Below are 18,894 nucleotides of genomic sequence, written 5' to 3'. Positions count from 1 at the left end.
TTTCTAGGTCTGTTCAGTTTGATATCTCCATGCTCTGCTACTTAACATCTGTGACATATTGTGTCTTCAACAATACCATAACGTTCTGGAGAATAACCAATAGCAGTGGCAATGCCTATAATGCGTAGGGATCGATAAGAACTCATTCGCCAACAACATGGAAAAAGATAACTCATTCCTGGCACTGGGTTTTTTATTTATTTGCCTGTAGTGTCTTATAGGGGTTTTTTAATAACTAGAATGTAACATTATTTTAAAAAGAAAACATTTTTTGAAAGTCTAAATGTAATGTAATAAATTTTAATTGAATTTGCTTTTATCTTTAATCAAGTTTTTTTTGTGGACAATTTTACCAAATGAAAATAACATGCATTTCTATGGTTATTAGCAAATAATGAATAATAAAATGAAAATTTGCACTATTTTTAGTAATTATTAAATAGGTCAAGGACTTCTAAGTATCTCTGTCAAACTGAAAAGTAACAAGGTGTAAATAACCAATTAACATATTTTTGTAGGTACACCAAATTAATATTGATTATTACTTGACATTACTGTTTTTGTATGGAGTAGCACTCACTGAAAGACGAAAGAAAGAGGTATGTAGCATGTATTACTTACCTTATAAATCTTTTATACTCTTTAGCTTAACTGTAGCAGTTGAAAGTGCTGATCCAAAAATAAAAACATTTGAAATTGAAGGCATTCTGTAAGTTTTCTGTCATATATTTATATTAAATAAATAAATAATAAATAATAATAATAATGTCGAAATTACAACTTATGTTGTAATTTGAAATAAAGGGGAACTTAACATTAGTTTATATTTCAAATATCTATCTTGAGGCTATTTTTGTCTGTTAAATGATTCTTATTTTTATACTTAGTAATATATATTAATCTGTTTCAAATGCAGCTTAGTCTCTTTTTCTTAATCTTACTCTGATGAATTAAGAGTTTTACCTCAATTTTTTATTTTGCCAAATTAAAGTGAAACCAATTGAATAGAAATCTGGACATTAACTAGAAATCTTCCTTTTCTTTTAATTGTTTGTCTTATTTTTTGCAGCCTTGATAGCCTTTATCTTTGCTTTTTACCAGTCCTTGCTCTTTACTAAATTTTATCACACACACATGCAACTGAGGCATCTCTTGTTAGAACTAATTCTAATCTTTAACTGCAATTTTATATTGTGTTTTTCTCCTTAGAAGAAACTATACCTATGGTCAGGAGTCACCCACTTCCATTTTGAAAAGCTCAACATATTATTCTCTGATGAGAATTTAAAAAAAAAATTATTACATTCTGATAGTGTTTATACCTGCTTTTATTTGGCAGACAATTTTGTACCATTCCATATTCAAAAATTGTCACAATTTCCCTTTGAAATGGTTAAAAATGTAGTTATGTTTTTCTGCTTGTTAGCTCTGTTAAATGCCTAGTAACTCATTTTTACAATCAATTTCAGATATGTTAAAATTATGGATATTAGCACATACATAATCAGATGATTGCATCATTATTCTTTTCTTAACCTCTTAGCCATCTCTCCAGTCTGAATTCTTAAATGTGTTCTAAATTTTCTATTTGTGGAGTGAATATCTAATGTAAAAGAAAAAGGCATTTTTTACACAGCCAACCGAATCTATTGTGTCACTACAGGACTTCATAGAAGCTGAAAATAAATTTCTAGTGATGAAGATGGTGATCCAAGAAAATGAAATTTGTGAAAACTTTATGACTTTATCTTATTTTGGACGTGGTTTACTTCGATGCGCTCAGAAGAGGTAAGCATTTTCTTTAGGTGTATCTTCACTGGTTGCCTTTCATTATTGTAAAGTAGGAATCACATTTACACTGGATACCATTGTTCATAAAATCTATAGTCTCAGAGTTTTCTTTTCTTCTTTCTAATTCCTGGTAGTTAATAATTCCATTTGCTTGGTAATACTTAATGTGGAACCTAACAGGCCTTGGCAGTGTGAAGCAGCCCATCATCAATGTTAGTAATATGGGCTTAGAATATGACGACCTGGATTCAAATACATTTTTTTCTACCACTTACCCTAAGAAACTTAGTTTTGCTAAGCCTGATTTTTCTGATATCTAAAATGTAACAAAGATTAATAGCTATATCATAAACATTTTATGTGGTGAATAACAGTGCCTAGTTCATGATAATTGATAATTGTAGTTACTGACATTCTCACCACTGAGTTTTTTAAGTATAAGTGACCTGAAACAGAATTGGAAGGGAGTTCGCATGTCTAATCCCTGCAATAAGAAGACAGAAGCAGTAGGATAATGAGTTCAAGGTCAGCCTAGGCCATAGAGTGATACTCTCTCCTAACAACTTAAAGCAAACAAATGAAAACAAGCAAGTTGAAAGGTCCAAGTACTGAGTGTTGAGAATGCTAGGTATCACGTATTTTAGGAAGGTGAAATTATAGAGAAACTAATGCAAATTCTTTGTTCACTTCCTCTATGGATATTCATAGCTTTTGTAGCATCAATCATTTATTTGATTTATCTTAAGCATCTATCCAAGGATTGTGCTTGGTCCTAGGGATACAGTACTTTATAAAACATGATACAGAACTAAAAGTATTGTGAAACATGTAGGTTAATCAAGTAATCATTCAAAATATCCAGTAATGAAGAATGAAACATGTTTAAGAGCTGTGGAGGAAAACAGAGTGAGTAATTCAAGTACTTATTGGTACTCCAAAATGATCTAGAAAATCAGCAAAAATCTAAAGATACAATTGTTGGCTGATAAATAAGGGATAACTAGGAAAGGGGATGCTGCTGGCAAGAATTATTGCAGACCTAAAACTACCATGTAGATAGTGGTTTATTTTGTTTCGGATTTTGTTTCTATCCTGTGGCATGGCTCTTGTGTTAGAAAATCAGAGTCTTCCCACTTTCTAGTCACTGAGTCTGGCTAGAATGACATCATCAGTGTCCCAGTGTTAGTATGATGCTTTGCAGAATGTAAAGATCCAAATGGAAAGATGATTCACTGATAGTCAGATACTTAACATAAATCAATTCAAAGATGTGTACCTTTCCTGAGAAAGGCAAACTACTTTTTCTTCTCTCTTGATTGGTCTTCTATATCATTGACACAAAAAACTCTTTAAATGGCAGAATCATCACTTTCTAAGTTATTTTTCTATATTTCAACTGTTTCTCCATCAAGTTCATTTATAGAAACTTTGGTTGTAGTTTTGACTCACGTGATTAAACAAACCAACTTATCAAAAATTATAATATTCAATACAACTAATGTTGGAATAAAATAAAAGTAAACAAAAACTGTTGGTCGAGTAGCAGAAATAGTAGATCTTGAAAGCTAACAAGTAGAAGGAGCATGACTATGCATTCTTCTTCCCTGGACTATAGAGGAGCTTATCAGAGTTAATGATGCCCTTTATACTTCTTAGTGCATTAGTCAGTGTTTCTTCCAGGAACATTGCTTGTGATTGCTGTATACAGCACAACTCCAGGAACAGACATGACTCAGGCATTGAGGGAATAAAAAAAAAAAAAATAGGAAGACACATGGACCAAAACTGGGATCAGGTGGTCTGGACTCCTGGCTGGAGAAACCACAAAGCCCTGGAAAATAAGCATGTTTATTATATAGATCTGAACAAAGAGGCAGAATTATTACATACAGCTGAACAATGAGGTAGAGTTACTACATAATAGTAATAGTTCAGATAATCAATGACATAAGGGTTTTTTATGTAGCTGGATCAAGGAGACAGCTTTAGCTAATGTCAGTAGGAGTAGTCTCTACAGTGGAACATTCTTTAGACTGTAAGTGTCCAAAGGGAGGAAACTACGTTGCACATTTTCTACACGCAATTGTCAGCACTCACACTTGTCCTCCAAGGAAGGTTTTGCCATTTTTTTGAGTCTGTAGCTATAGGATCTTTGACAGGATCATGACCAAATTCACTCAGGGCTTTTTACACTCCCAAAAAATGATAGGTTCTGTGTTCTTACAGAGCAACTCTGTTAGAACCCTTTGAACCTCCTGATTCTTTTAATACTATACCAAGAAATTTCCAGCCTTTGTACCTCATTTACTGTTGACCATAATTGTATCAAGTTTCTGAAAGCATGTTAGGATTGGCTTCAGGTGTCCCTGCAAGAATAGTGAATCATTAGATGGGCAGTGGTGGCGCACACCTTTAATCCCAGCACTCAGGAGGCAGAGGCAGGTGGATCTCTGTGAGTTTGTGGACAACCTTGTTTACAAGAGTTAATTCCAGTACAACTAGGGCTGTTACGCAGAGAAACCTTGTCTCACCCCCCCCCCAAAAAAAAGAATAGTGAATCATGACTTGTATGTGAGTTGTCCTATATCCGTATCCACTTCCTCATTAAGGCTTGTGTTTTTCCTTGGTTTCACATTCTTAGGATCTACTTCCATGTTTCTTTCATATCAGTCATGTTGGACAATTACTAGATGAATATATATGTCTTTTATTCTTCCTGGACTTGGTCTTTGATTTTCATCTTGGGCCATTATGTCTGATCCTAGCTGTCATGGTCCAAGGGCAGTGAGTGAAGAGAGAAAAATCTGAAGAAGATAGTCTTGTTCTCTTGGGATATGCATCTCTGATGGTATTTTTTAATGATCTCTAAATAATGGGGGGGGGGCAGCTGTATTCTAAAAAGGAAGAAGAAATCCTTCCTAGTCAAATTGGTAAACAATAATTTATGCACTTGTAATTTCTTTTCTTTTTTTTTTTTTTTTTGCTTTTTCGAGACAGGGTTTCTCTGTGGTTTTGGAGCCTGTCCTGGAACTAGCTCTTGAAGACCAGGCTGGTGTCGAACTCACAGAGATCCGCTTGCCTCTGCCTTACACTTGCAATTTCTGAGCACATTCACTTACATATCCTCATTTCAGATATCTAGGTCTATTTATTCATTATCAAACCCCTAATTTTAGAATAGTAGTCCCGTTGAGGCTCAGCCTGAAGTCTTATTGCAGGTGCTTTACCTTTTATTATAAAATTCAGGCCTCAGTTTTGACATGGTATAATATTAGAATTCTTTAAATTATCATAGCATAGTATTCTTCTAGCTTTTACAGAGTGTCCTGATTTGATAATAGCCTGTCAAGGCTGTGCATTTCTTTACTTTTATACTTTGCCCTATCTTCTAATTAAATTTGACCCTTAATTTCAGCACACATTGAAATGAGAATCAATTTAAATGCTGCCTTAGAGGCCTTCTGGCTTTCAAAGTGCATGCTAAACTTATAGTTGGCTGACCTATACCTGTCATTCTCTTTCTTTAAGGCCTCCAAGACAGTTAACAAAAGCCAACCAACTCTACAACCCCTTTAATTACCATGGCCCCCATACTGTTCAAGCTTGAGCTACTACATAACCTAGTGCCTCCCCTCCTACCTGTATTTCATCCCAGTCTACCACAGGTGAGAGTCCTAGTATTTGTATTTCTACAGCATGCCAGAGGTTATCACCACCTTCGTTGGGTTTCTGGTTCCCTCATTGATAAACTATATAGCACCTGAGTCCAGTTCAAACTGACATTTACTTTAAACTGCCTTGCAGGTATAATGGAGGACTACTAGAATTTCACAAAAGCTTGCGAGAAATAGGAGATACAGATGATGATTGGTTTGACGTAGATCCTACAGATGATGAAGATTTTCCTACAACTTTCAAAGTAAGAAATTATTAAAAATAGTTCACAACTTTTGACAACTCAAAGTAATCTTTAACAAGTAACCTTAAAATCAAGTGTCTAATATTCTATAATACATTATTTTGTTGGCAATATTTTTTGTGTGTAAGAAAGAACCTTAATTTTATTACCTGGTGCAGAATGTGAGCACATTTTAGATTAAAAAAAAAGGAATCACTGTCACCATTTTCAAGATACAAAGACGAGTAGCTTAACTAGCCTAATATTTGTCTTTTAAAAACACATGTTTAATAATTAAGTTTTTCATATAATTGTATTTGCTATTTTATTTTTGGTTTAATTTGCAAATTAATAAATCATTTGGTTAGAAAATACCTCCTTTATCTGTAAAGAAAAATTAATTTTACTCCTTTTTATTCAAATGGAGAAATTATTCTTCTCTCCCTTTTAATTGCTTCTCTATATACATATGGATGTACACATTAATAATTTCCTGCATGTTTATTAAAATTGGTATAATACACCAAGTTTTACTCTGTGTTTACTAGTATGTATTATTGAATATATAGTCTAACCTAAAACTTTGCAGGTTTTTCATTCTTACATAAAATTCTCTTTGTATATTCTGATAGCATTTTGTTAGAATAACATTTATATGGTAGACTCATGAAGCCACTGCTATTGCATGATAAAGGTGCTGATGGTTGTTTCTTCACTTCCTCTTAGTACAGAAGACGAGTGTATATTCATTATAAAGAATGAGAGCTTCTATCTCCCCAGACCTTCTGACAGTTTTAATGCAAAGCCATTGCATTGCTTTGTTTAAAGTGGAAATAGCCCTGTGTTTCTCTTGGTAGATATTTCAAGAGCAAATCTTTCACTAAACTTTTACTTTAAATCTTTTTGAATAATTACATTTTATTTTGTCTTTAAAGCTAATAGCATCCCTGAAAATCAAGAGGCATATTGCATAGAAGTTCAAAATCAGGTTTCGGTTGTCAGAACTGAAAGGATAAATTTTATAAACTTCCATTCAGAATGATGTATTTTAATATACATTTATGAGTAATCAGTAGACTGATTATTTTGTGCCACTGTCAAGATAAAAAGGACTTTTAATGGACTTAACTAAATAATAATTTTGTATATTTTTAAAGTTTTCATATTTGTTTTTATCTAAACAGTCCCTAATTGTTTTTTTTAATTTTTTTTACTGTTTTCCTCCCTTCAACCATTTTCCTTACTATTCAAACTTTTAGTTTCACTTTATTTCATACAAAGAAGTTTATAAAGGCAATTTTATTGAAAAATATTAAAAACTAAAGACTTAAACGTCCAGTTTTTGCTTCATTGTCTGCATCTCTAATTTATGATCTTTAGATAGCCTTTTTCCCCCCTCCTTACTTGAAAGCTTTCCTAGTATTTAAATTTTTTTAGGTATTGTCTTGCCCTTCCTGTATAACATTGTGGGACTAGAGAGCTCTCTTATATAGATTTCATCTCCTTTAAGTATACATATGCTCTCCCATCTCCCATTCACACACCTCTCCCATCTTACTGAATTTTGTTAAATTGGCCTCACCCTGGGGATGATTTTTATCTTTCTCTTTTCTGTGTAAAATTCTATGTCTCAGAACTGAAGTTTTACATGTTAGGCCTTCTTTCTTGTTTTGACTGGTGTAACTTCAACACGAGCTTAAGTGCTTAATAGGGAGCTAAATTTTTTGAAATCTTTTAATTCTCAAAATAATCTATTTTTGTGAACTTTATATATGCCTTGCCTAGACATAGAATTGTAGGTTCAAATAATTTTTCCATCATTAAAAATTTTTTCTGGTGCGTGGAGAGATTGTTCAGTGGTTAAGAACACTGGCACTTCTTCCAGAAGACCCAGATTTAATCCCTAGACCCGACAGCAGTTCATAACCATCTATAACTCTAGTCTCAGGAGATCTAGTGCCCCTTCTCTGCCCTCCATGGGGAATCTACACAAATGGTATACAAACATAATACAGGACAAACAGCTTAACACATTACATTTTTATCCATTATTTTCTATCCTTTGACCTTATTTTTAAAAAATCTGATGTTAGTCTGATTTTTAGCTTTTTACATGTAACCTATTTTACTTTTTCCATTTTCTTTTTAAGAGTTGTTAAGGATAAATTCTCAATTTTTTTTTATTGTTTTGATGTTTATTAGTCATAGTCTTTGCCCTATGAATAGACTAATTCGCTAATATTACTACTTTTTTGAGTGTTTTTTGTTGTTGTTGTTACTGGTTTTGTTGTTGTTATTTTGGTATATCTTCTGTCAGATTTTTGTAAAATTTATATATATGTTGTTACGGTTCATTAAATAACCTGTAAAGGGTTACTTTTCATATTGTATATATTCATAGTATATTGTTACTATTTGTTATAACATATTCTCTCTAAAAGATATTAAGGCGCTTGTCTAACTCAAATAATATAATGTAATTTGCTTAAAGTTAACTAGTTTAAAATGAGAAAATTTATTTCATGCTATGACTTGGCATTGGAGAAATATTTCTGTATCATTCTTCTGCCCACTGTGCCATTAATTGTCATATTGCACCATTTTAGTAGTTCCACTGTCATTGTGTTTTGATTGGCTCCAATTCTGATATAAATATGTATACAGTTCCTGATAAGAACATACCATGGCTTAGAATATGGAAGAGATATAGAGTTTCAAACATAGACTTGTCTACTTTCTATCTGTAAGATATCTATTTTTTCCTAGTTTAGGGCTTTTCTATTTATTTACTTTGGACTGAATAAATAAGTTGTGTTACTATTATACATACGTGCATACACAAACACAGAGTAATTTAAAATGGGATCCTTGCATATGTTACTTAAGGTAAATCTTGGATATGTTTCTGGCTTAATTTATTATAGATAATTCACAAGAGTATGTGTTTTTAAATTCTAGGATGTTCTCAATAATTTTATCCAAACAACTGAAAGTAATATAATGAAACAGACCATTTGCAGTTATCTTGATTGTGAGCGCTCTTGTGAAGCTGACATTTTAAAGAACACTAACTATAAGGTAACATAATTATCAGTTAACGATTTTAAATGTCATAGAATATAAAACAGTTAACATTATTTTAGCAATATACATGAAAATACTATGTAAGGTGTAGGATGTGGCTCTTTGTCAGAGCTCTACTCAGGTAAGTGCAGGTTCCTGGATTTTGTCCCTGCTCTGTGGAAAAAAATTAAAGAACAGTATTTACTTTAATTATAATGTGATATAATTAAGAAGTAGTTTGTCTCTTAGAACATGTATTCACAGTCAATATTAATTATATTCTATGAATCAGTAGAAGAATAGGTTGGTTTTGTTGAAGTTTTTGTAATAATCACCTGCCTCTGAAGTTATGGCTATTTGCCCTTCATTCATAGAGTAAAATAATCTGTTCTCTATATTTTGACCAGTTGTGGATTTCTGAAATAATCTCTGTTGCAAAAAGAAGCTTCTTTGATGAGTGGTAAGAGCTACACTTATCTGTGGGAATAAGGATAAATATTTAGACTATAGTTAGATATTGTATTGGTTATATGTTGGCTATACAGTTAGAAAATGACAATGATCAGTTCTTCTTTGGGGCATGTTACCTCTCCAGCCAAGGATATTTGGCTAGGTTCTAGTACGAAGTACGAGTTCCCTCCCACGAGTAGGCCTTAAATCCAGTAGACAGCTTTTGGTTACCCCTAACGTAATATTGCCAGCATTGCATCATTGTGGATATCTTGATGGTGTAGTCGTCGTTGTGGTTTATAGCTGAGTAACACTAGAGTTTACTCTTCTTCTTCAGCAGCTTTTATAGTACATTCTGGTAACCGTGAACAGTGGAATTTAGGGAGGAGGCTTCCAAGTCAATTCTTGCTCCGTTGCTCCAAATTCTGTGTCTGAAATTAGAGGTGTCTGCAGAAATAGGGCTTTATCTTAAAGCTCTGGAAGTCAACTAAAGTAAATGTCAATTTTTTGCATTGTTTTTGGGAACTCTTCTATTCCTTTGGCCAACAACTTGGAGGGAGTTTTCTTTCTTCTGTCTGTCTCTGTGGTTTTTGTCAGATATGTGTGGCTTTTGTGGAGAGCAATATCACCCAATGTTACATAGCAGCATTTACACACACACACACACACACACACACACACACACACACACACACACACACAACACGTGACTATGGAGTGCCCAGCTCCAACTGATATGTCTGCCACATACCCCCAATACTTAAGACTCAGGTAAAATCATTAAAAAAAATAAGAGGTGGAAAGATTATAAGAGCCAGAAGCTACATAGTGTTCCCTACACTTGACAGGGAAAGTACACCCTTGAATATTAACATGTGGTTGCCTAATAATGACAGAAGTTGACCTGCCAGTGCAAACGGAAAATTCCACATGGTCTCTTCCCAAGATGGTCAATGTCTGCTGAGAAAGGGACGATCAGTTTCTTCCAAGGAGGAGCTGCAGCGTAGATTATTCAGTCAGTCTTGTGTACATGTACAGACTAACAACACTAAGTTGAGCCAATAGTTTGTTTATACAGATGTGCATATATATGCACACTATGTACATTAAGACATGTGTGTATATGTACAATAATAAAAAGATGAATTTGAGAGGGAGGAGGCCAAAAGTGATGTTAAATGCAGTGCTTATGAAGTTCTCAAAAGTAAGATAATAAAAAGATAAATGTTCTTTTGCTTTATAATGAAAAATGGTAGAAATTGGGAAAAGTGGCATATATTCTTAGAAGTGATCAATTCTCAGGGCTCATGTTACTAAATAAGTAATCACTCTCTCTCTGTGAATCCTTGGGTGAAGAAAGAGTAAACGTAGGAATGTGAGCCCCTTTGATCTTGTGATCTCTGAATCAAGGTGAGAACTGTCACTCTCAGTACATGTCAGATTCTGCTCCTGAAATCAAGTGGCTAGCATCTCAGCTGTGGCCTCTCTGCACAAGTAGGACAGGCAGAGAGATGTAGTATCCAAGTATTTGGGGCTGTGGTAAGTCAGTCTATGGTTTAGAGTAGCTTCAGGATTTCAACCATATGAATGTCATGTAGTAACAAAAGTTCTAGTTATAGTTGAGACTGTTGTAATCTAAGGAGAATTCCTATTTAAAGGAAGTAGTTCCTGGAGAGAGTACAACAGTTTATTCTTGGAAAATATAGTAGACTTGGAATTCTTTCACCAGGTCTCCTGGGAGGTTAACAGAGGAATTCACAGAATAATGGCACAGAAGTGGGTTGAGCTGGAGGAAAAGAGGAATGTAAAAGTGGGGATGCATAGATAGCGTGTTCCACAAAAAAAAAAATTGAGGGTGTTTGTTATTTTCTTGTACCATAGAATATGGAAAATTTTACATTGCCTAGTTCAAATTATTGCCCTTCTCTCCTTTTTTATTGTCCTTATTTTTCTGACTTTATTAATTCTACAGTATCAGAAGTTCATTTGGTATATATAGGCTTTGCTAATAAATTCTGAATGTTGTATAAAACAGTATTATAATAAAGTATAATCTATAAATTATAGAATTTTAAAATGACTTCAGATGGTATTTCTATGTTAACATGAATTATATTTCTGTATCTATATTTTTCCAAGGGATTTTTTCAGCTAATGTGCAGTAAAAGTTGCTGTGTTTACTTCCATAAAATTTGTTGGAAAAAGTTCAAGAACTTAAAGTATCCAGGAGAAAGTGATGAGGTATTGCACTGTCTCCCACAGCACAGCATGTCACTCCCTTCCCGTGTTCTTTTTGTGCTCACACTCACTTTTTCCTCCTTTCCACCTTCAGTTCCGTCTGGTGTTTGTCTCCTTGACACTCATATTTTATGGGTAAATTCAATTTGAAAGTTGGAATAGGAGAAGAGTTAGTGTTCAGATATAGTCATGTCAGTCGTGATAGAGTTAGTGTTAAAGTGAAATCCAGAGCTTTTTTCTGTATTAATTATTTGTTCTATTGCCATGGTTATTTTGTGACTTTAAGTTTTACAAATTTTACATCATGTAAACAAGAAAAATGCCCTTAAGCAATAGTGGTACAGAAGAAAAGAATGTTGGACTTGGAGGTGGCAGATTTGGGATCAAATCTAGCTTGAACCAAGTTCCAGTTTTATTATATTAGACTGGTAACTACAGCATTGTGACTAATATTTATCACTCTGAAATGACAGAGAGGTGTGCATATTTCATAGGGTTTGTGGGGGAGTGATCAGGTAAAGGCAATAAACTGGCATGTCATGCTATAAAAATAAAACATATAAGGCATTAACGTCATACATAGATACTTTTAAGTCCATGTAGTTGATGGGACAATTGGTTTTTCTCAGTATTAGACAGAAAGGTAGAGAAAATAGAAATTAACCATTGGAAATGGCAAGATCAGGGCCAGAAACCTCACTGTTTTTATTACTCCCTTTTCTCTAGAATCCTTAAGTAGCTTATGGAAATTTAATATACTTTGTGCTGAGTATATGTTCCTTAAAGTTTCTTTTCAGGATTATCTTGTATGCTTTAGGCTGTATTATAGCTCCTTAAGGGAGAAAGTAGAGAGAAAGAGGTAAGGAAGGGAGGGGAGTGGAGAAAAATGAATACCTCAATAATTTTTTTAAAAAAAAATTTAAAAAGTTTGAATCTAAAAAATTAAAGTAAAATGTTACAACATACATACATACTGATAAAAAATATATTGAACAGCTCACTATTTTTTGTAGGAACTTTGATTTTATTTAAATAAAGATTGATAACTCATTTCACTTGCTCTGCTTATATAGTGACTACTTAAACATTTGAAATCTCTTACTATCTGTCATTTCTACTGAGTAGTACATACTTAGGCCACACAGTAAAGTCAAGATCAAAATAGTAATAAACTATGAATTCTTATCCAGAAATAGTACTTATATTTTTGTACAAATCTTAATAGGTTTTGTCATGCATGAATTACTAAATAATAACTGTACACACATGCTTTTACTCTCAGCTGACACACCCTGGAGGCACCCTCACCCATTCTTTTATGGACATTATTTCATGCCAGTGACCATGTCACTTAACAAAGGTCTAATTAATATGTAGACCTAATTCTTCCTGGGAAAAACATTAAGTCCATATATTCTAACAGTGTTGTGTTGTAGGGAAGTATAAGTGTGTGTTTGGGGCGGGTTGGGGGTGTTGAGTAAAAGCTGTTTTTGAAGCTGTTACTGAACAGCTCACTTTTAATTTATTCATATCATTCAGTTTGTCACACAACATTATCTGTTTCTAACCTTCATTGCTTAAGTGCCTTAGATTTGTACAATGCTGATTTTATAATTTTATGTTTTTCTGTGAACGATTTTAGAGTTTTAGTGGGAAAAAATGTTTGAAAGATGGATGTGCAGGTGACATGGTGAGGATGCTACAATGCGATGTACCTGGAATTGTCAAAATTTTGGTGAGTGACTTCCTGATTTTTCTTGCCTGCCTTCTTTGTAGTACTATTTTTGGCATATTCTTAACAATAACAACAGAATCCTAGCTACATTCTAGTTTTGGTGACTCATCTCTCTGCCCTTTTTATTCCTGTTTTATCTGGTATATTAAATGATCTTTAAGTATAAGAAAATCTAAACAGTAGAAATAGATAAATATAGCATCAATGAACTAGTGGTGAGGAATATATTATAGACCAAGAATGATAAAGTATGATAATTTAACTTTCCATTTAATTCCAATTTAAATTCAAAATAAATTTAGACTTTCTGATTCTTTCTCTCTTTTGGTGGTACTTCAAGTTGAATAAAGGGCCTCAACATGCTCAAAGTATACCTTACTGCTGAGCTCTATCTCCAGGCCCTGAACCATTTAGTTTGTAAATAACTATCTAATGTCTGTTTAATGTACATCTGTTACCTGTTAAATAAAGCATAGTACACATAGTTTTTAATTCATAGAATATCTGAAATTTTTAGTTTAAGATAAGCAGAATTAAAACTAGAACTATAAATGAAACTTATTTTTATTATTTGTCTTGCTAGTTATGGTTCTTTTATATCTTACGTTTCTTTTATATTTCAGTGTCGGCATTCAAATCACATGATAATGTTAAATTGACTGCTTTTAAGAGCAACTGTAATTTGTCATCTGAGTGGTGTTTTATGTTGTTTAGCTTGTGTCTTTTGTTTTATAGTCAATGTGCTTTTATTCTAAGTATCTTTTGTAAATGTGGAAGTTAAGAACTTAAAGAATTTTGAAAATTGAACTATTTTAGGGCTTTTTTTCTCCATCACTTGCAGTTTGAAGTGGTGAGAAAGGATGAATATATAACCATCGAAAATTTAGGAGCAAGGTAAGCTTGAGATAAAATATTGTTACTTTTTTCTGAATATTTCTGTGTTTCATTTGTTCTTTCTGTTTTCTATCAGTTTTAGGGCATCTATTTAATAGTATTTGTTATGAAAAAAAAATCACAGTGAGTTCTCATTTGTTCCTCCTTCTTTCCCTACTGTTGTAGGTATTTGCATTTTAAAACAAGGAAGGAAAAATTACACGGTTACCACTAAGTGTAAAACTAACCATTTTCTGAAAACAAAACATATTTCTTAAAATAAAATTTAAGTTTTTTGTTATAATATAAAAACTATTTATTTTTTCAAAGCTTATGTAGACCTCAAAGCTTATCTTAAATTTAAAATCTTCCTATTTTGTAGGTAAACAAAACACATTGCTCAAGAGTGTTGATGTATATGTAAAGGAACTTATTTACAGAGGCATAGAATATTGCTGTGGAAATTAGAAGCTACAGTTATTAAAACATTATTCTAACCCTTCCCTTTTCTTAATTATATTAGTTGAGCGGTGAGTTGCATGTATATATTCATATGGCAGTGTGCATGTGCATTCATAAACCAGATGTCAACATTGAATGTCTTCCTTGGTGCTCTTGATCTTCTCTTCTGAGACAGAATGCTGGCCAGTAAACTCCAGAGATCCCTCTGCTTTTGCTACTCTCTGCAGCTTCTCTTCCTCCATCTAATTTCATCTACATCCCGTATTTGAGGTATAAGATGGTAATTATCTTTTTCAAGAGGCCGTGTTTCTTTGTTTTTTTTTTTTTTTAATACAATATTCGTTGGTTTCATCCATTTTCTTGTGAATGATGTGATTTAGTTCTTCTTGTGGTTGAATCTTACTCTGTTTTTCTTACCCATTCATTGTCAAGTGGCAACCTAGGCTAATTCTATGACTTGACTTCTCTGAAAAATGCCATTATATCCATAAATTTAGAAGTATTCTGTGGTATGATGACTTTCTATCTTTCCTTCTTTCTTGATTTTATTGAGCTATACATTTTTCACTGTTCCCCACCCTACCTTCCCCCCACTTAAGCCCTCTCCCAAGATCCCCATGCTCTCAATTTACTCAGGAGATCTTGTCTTTTACTACTTCCCATGTAGATTAGATCCGTGTATGTCTCTCTTAGGGTCTGCTCTAGCCTACGTCGCTGACCTAGTCCTTCTGCAACTGTCCCTGGTCTGGATCAGTTCCTGCTGTCATAGAGTTCACTGTCCAAAGCCGCTCTAGCCCAGGTCCCTGGCTCAATCCTGTTCATGTGGAGTTTGCCATTCAATGCTTGCTCCCGCCTAGGTTGTTGGCTCAGCCCTTCCTATACAAATGTCCCTGGTCTGGAGCTCCCAAACTCAGACCTGCTCTGGCCTAGGCCGCTGGCTCAGTCCTGTTACTGTGGAGTTTACCATCCGAGGCCTGCTCCTGGTTGTTCCTCTTTCCACTCACGTTTGCTTTGTCTATTTGGGGATCTTTATCTATATGAAATTTAGGATTCTTTCCTTTAGTTCAGTAAAAATTATTAAGGAGTTTTTGTAGATTATTGCATTGAATCTTAAGATGCTTTGTATAGTATGACCATTTTAAAATTTCTTCTTAACAGGTCTGTCCTTAGCCATGCTTTTTTCTAAAGTCTCTTGTTTATTTAGCTTTGACTAGTACTTTTTAAAGAAAAGAATTCAAATATATGATTTTTGTGTTTGACAGTATTTCAGAGGCTTTACATTCCTTTTAGGATCAATGCAAGTCTACTTAGCTTGTAGTTTGTTGATTGGAGTGTGTCATCTTAAGTAATCTCCAGAATTTTACCTAGAGGTAAAACACTCAGACCTGGCATTAAATATTGTACTTTTTTGGGTTTTGCCTAGTTATTGAGAGTGGGGGTTTAATCATAACTCCTTCTATGCTTCTCAAAACATGTACTAATGTTTATTGTACTTGTTTGCATATTAGAAGATAAGCATTTGATAGTCAGTGAGGGTATATTGCTTGCTGGTTTGCTCCCAGCCCACAAAATATTACCTAAAACATAAGATTCTGAATTCTATTATTCTCCAATGTATAATATACTTTTGTTTTGATAGGTGGTTAATGTGACTGATTTTAAACTGTATAGTTTGTTTCTTGGGTGGTAGTTTCAGTAGATATCATTGGCCTTTGGATGGACTGTTTTAATTTTGCAAACACTAGGTGATTAACAGGGCAGACAAGAGAATTTCTAACTCCTCCTAAGGTAACTTTGTCTATTCATTTCACTGATTTAATTTTATGGTTTCTTTAAGCAGGAATTTTAGGTTTATAATGATGTAGTAATGTCACTTCATTTCTTGTTTTTGCAGTTTGGATCTTTTCTCTCTTTTTCTTAACTATTCTAAATTAAAACTTTTTTTCAATTTTACTGTTTCTTTCCAAGAATCATGTTATTTTTTTCTCACTGTTTTTTTCCTTTATTGTTTACAAATTCTGGTTTGTTTCTTTTTTATTGTGACTAGGTTTCTCTATATTGTCCTGGCTTTGCTGGAACCCAGTTGACCAGGTTGGCCTAAGAAATCTGCCTCCTTCTGCCTTCTATGTACTGGGATTAAAGGCATGTGCAGTTATTTTAAAGTTTTCTCTTTATTAATTTCCTGCTTCTGTTTGTATTGTTTACTAATTTGCTTCATATTTTCTTTTAAAATCTTTGTTTATATGGTGAATGTGTGTGTGTGTACATACATCTGCCATGGCATCTATGTGAAAAGCAGAGGACAGCTTTTGGGAGTCAGTTCTCTCTTACCACCTGTGTAATCTAGGGATTGAATTTACAAACATGCTCACAACTGAGCTCGTGCTGTCTCTCTGGCTCTTGATTGCCCATTCGCATTTGGCAAATTCAGAGAAAATACTCCATTATGTATTATATTCTTGGTGAGTCCAAAGTTTTGTTCCTAATTTACTTCCTATCCTGACTTGTATTACCAACCCAAAATTATTTTTTAAACCTCAAAATATTTTCTTAGATAAATAATTTAGACTTTCATGTTTCTCAGTCTTATAAACTTTGCATCTATTCTATAAGTTTCTTTTTTGAATTTGGTAACAAGGAAAACTATAACTATCTTGTCTTCAACTCCATTAAAGACCTGAGAAGGATGTAATATTATGTGAGTAAACAGGAAGTGCAGAGCAAACAACTTGCAAAACTAGAAATGACAAAGATATCTGTCTGCCTAGACAGTCACCTAAGGTTCCTCTGCAGTATACTGTCAGTAGTCTAGGCAGTGGTATTTCTTGCCTAAATGGCTAGCTTTGTCACAAAGAAAGCAAACTGCAGATGGAGGTTCTTCTTTGCCCATCATCCTTTTATTAAGTAGATGGTGCTGTCAAGAGCAGATGTGTCTCAGTATCATGAAAAGCTTTATATTATTAAACATCTTGAATATCGTATTCTGTAGGTCTCTGAAGCATATAAAGATTAGTTATCTAAAATATATATGTTTAACCTTGAAAAATACACCTAACACAACCATAAGTTTGATTGTTATCAACTAACTGCTAACCTACATTTCTTAATTTTTCTGAGCAGTTTATGATAATAGTTTCAAGGACTAGAACTTTACATTTTTAAATGAGCTGCTTAGGTACAATACTTTAAACAAGAGTAGAAACATATAGTGTAACAAAAGTAACCTTAAATTTCTTTTGATATACAAAAATCCATACCAATGTAAAATATTTGAGATGAATAGTTTTCTTTTTATTTTGTGTTCCTATATCCCCACAAAATGATGACAAACATCCATTACCTACCAAATGATTGAAAATCACCCACCCCACCTCTTGGGAATATGGGTGTGTGTTCTCTAGACTTCTTCCTGTTGTCTGTGTGCCATGGTATCCCCAGGGGATCCGGGAAAAAAAAATGAAATACTGGTCAAGTCCTAAGAAAACTAGTTATAACACTTGTCTAGTTTCTGTTATAGGAAAGTGCATGACTTATCTGAAGTCCTGGCATGAATAATCTATGTGGCTGGAATTTCTCAACTAGCAGCCTTGAAGTGTTCTGAACTCAGAACTCTAAACAAACTGCAACAGAGGCACTGTGAAAGGCTTGATCATCTGGGTGTAGACGGAGACTACTTGTTCATTTCCCTACCACCCAGATCTGAATATTCACACAGAAACTATATTAATTATAACACTGTTTGGCCAATGGCTCAGGCTTATTCATGGCTAACTCTATCTTAAATTAACCCGTTTTTGTTAATCTATATGTCACCATGAGATTGTTGCCTACCAGTAAGGTTTCAGCTGTGACTTTTTCCTTCAGCAGCTACATGGCATCTCCTTGAGTCTGCCTGCTTTCTCTTCATATATCTGTCTGGATTTCCTGCCTGGATTTACTCTGCTAAGCCATTGGTCCAAACATCTTTATTCATCAGCCAGTAAAAGCAACATAAATATGCAGAAGGACATCCCCCATCATCTGGACCACCCATTTTCATTGGTGTCTGGTCCATTTTTTTTTTCTGAAAACAATCTTTCAAAGGTTAACATACATATCTGCATTCACACAAATATGAACTGTGTTATCCAGCCAAAGGTGATTTTTTAGTATTTATCTTTCATCAGGTAAAAGATGTCTGTCCAACAAAACAAAACAAAACAAAAAAAACAAAAACGAGCCACCAGGAGGTGGTGTCACACGCCTTGAATCCTAGCACTTGGGAGGCAGAGGCAGGCGGATCTCTGGGTTCAAGAACAGCCTCATCTACAGGAGCTAGGACAGCTGTGTGTTACACAGAGAAATCCTGTCAAAAAAAACAAAAGGAAAAAAAAATATGTCTGTC

The 18,894-nt window shown here is 33.9% G+C and overlaps 1 protein-coding gene and 1 long non-coding RNA gene across 5 annotated transcripts in view; both read left to right on the top strand.

The window, feature by feature from the left end:
- LOC126514497 (uncharacterized) overlaps positions 1-18,894 on the top strand; it is an 85,515-nt gene that overhangs the window by 29,650 nt on the left and 36,971 nt on the right. The window lies entirely within an intron of this gene.
- The window catches only part of Dzip3 (DAZ interacting zinc finger protein 3), a 76,102-nt gene that overhangs the window by 22,085 nt on the left and 35,123 nt on the right, over positions 1-18,894 (top strand). For all 4 annotated transcript variants that reach the window (XM_050163437.1, XM_050163434.1, XM_050163435.1 and 1 more), the window contains exons 6-12: positions 519-599; positions 1,664-1,788; positions 5,596-5,710; positions 8,648-8,767; positions 11,342-11,443; positions 13,083-13,175; positions 14,017-14,069. In XM_050163437.1, the coding sequence (XP_050019394.1) occupies positions 519-599; positions 1,664-1,788; positions 5,596-5,710; positions 8,648-8,767; positions 11,342-11,443; positions 13,083-13,175; positions 14,017-14,069 (689 nt within the window). The remainder of the gene's footprint in view (positions 1-518; positions 600-1,663; positions 1,789-5,595; positions 5,711-8,647; positions 8,768-11,341; positions 11,444-13,082; positions 13,176-14,016; positions 14,070-18,894) is intronic.

The sequence above is a fragment of the Alexandromys fortis genome, unplaced genomic scaffold (genome assembly GCF_014885135.2).
Source record: "Alexandromys fortis isolate MF-2015 unplaced genomic scaffold, M_Fortis_MF-2015_v1.1 scaffold_131, whole genome shotgun sequence".
Lineage (NCBI taxonomy): Eukaryota > Metazoa > Chordata > Mammalia > Rodentia > Cricetidae > Alexandromys > Alexandromys fortis.
Note: the sequence above shows the minus strand (reverse complement) of the source record. Positions and strands in the feature narration are given on the sequence as shown.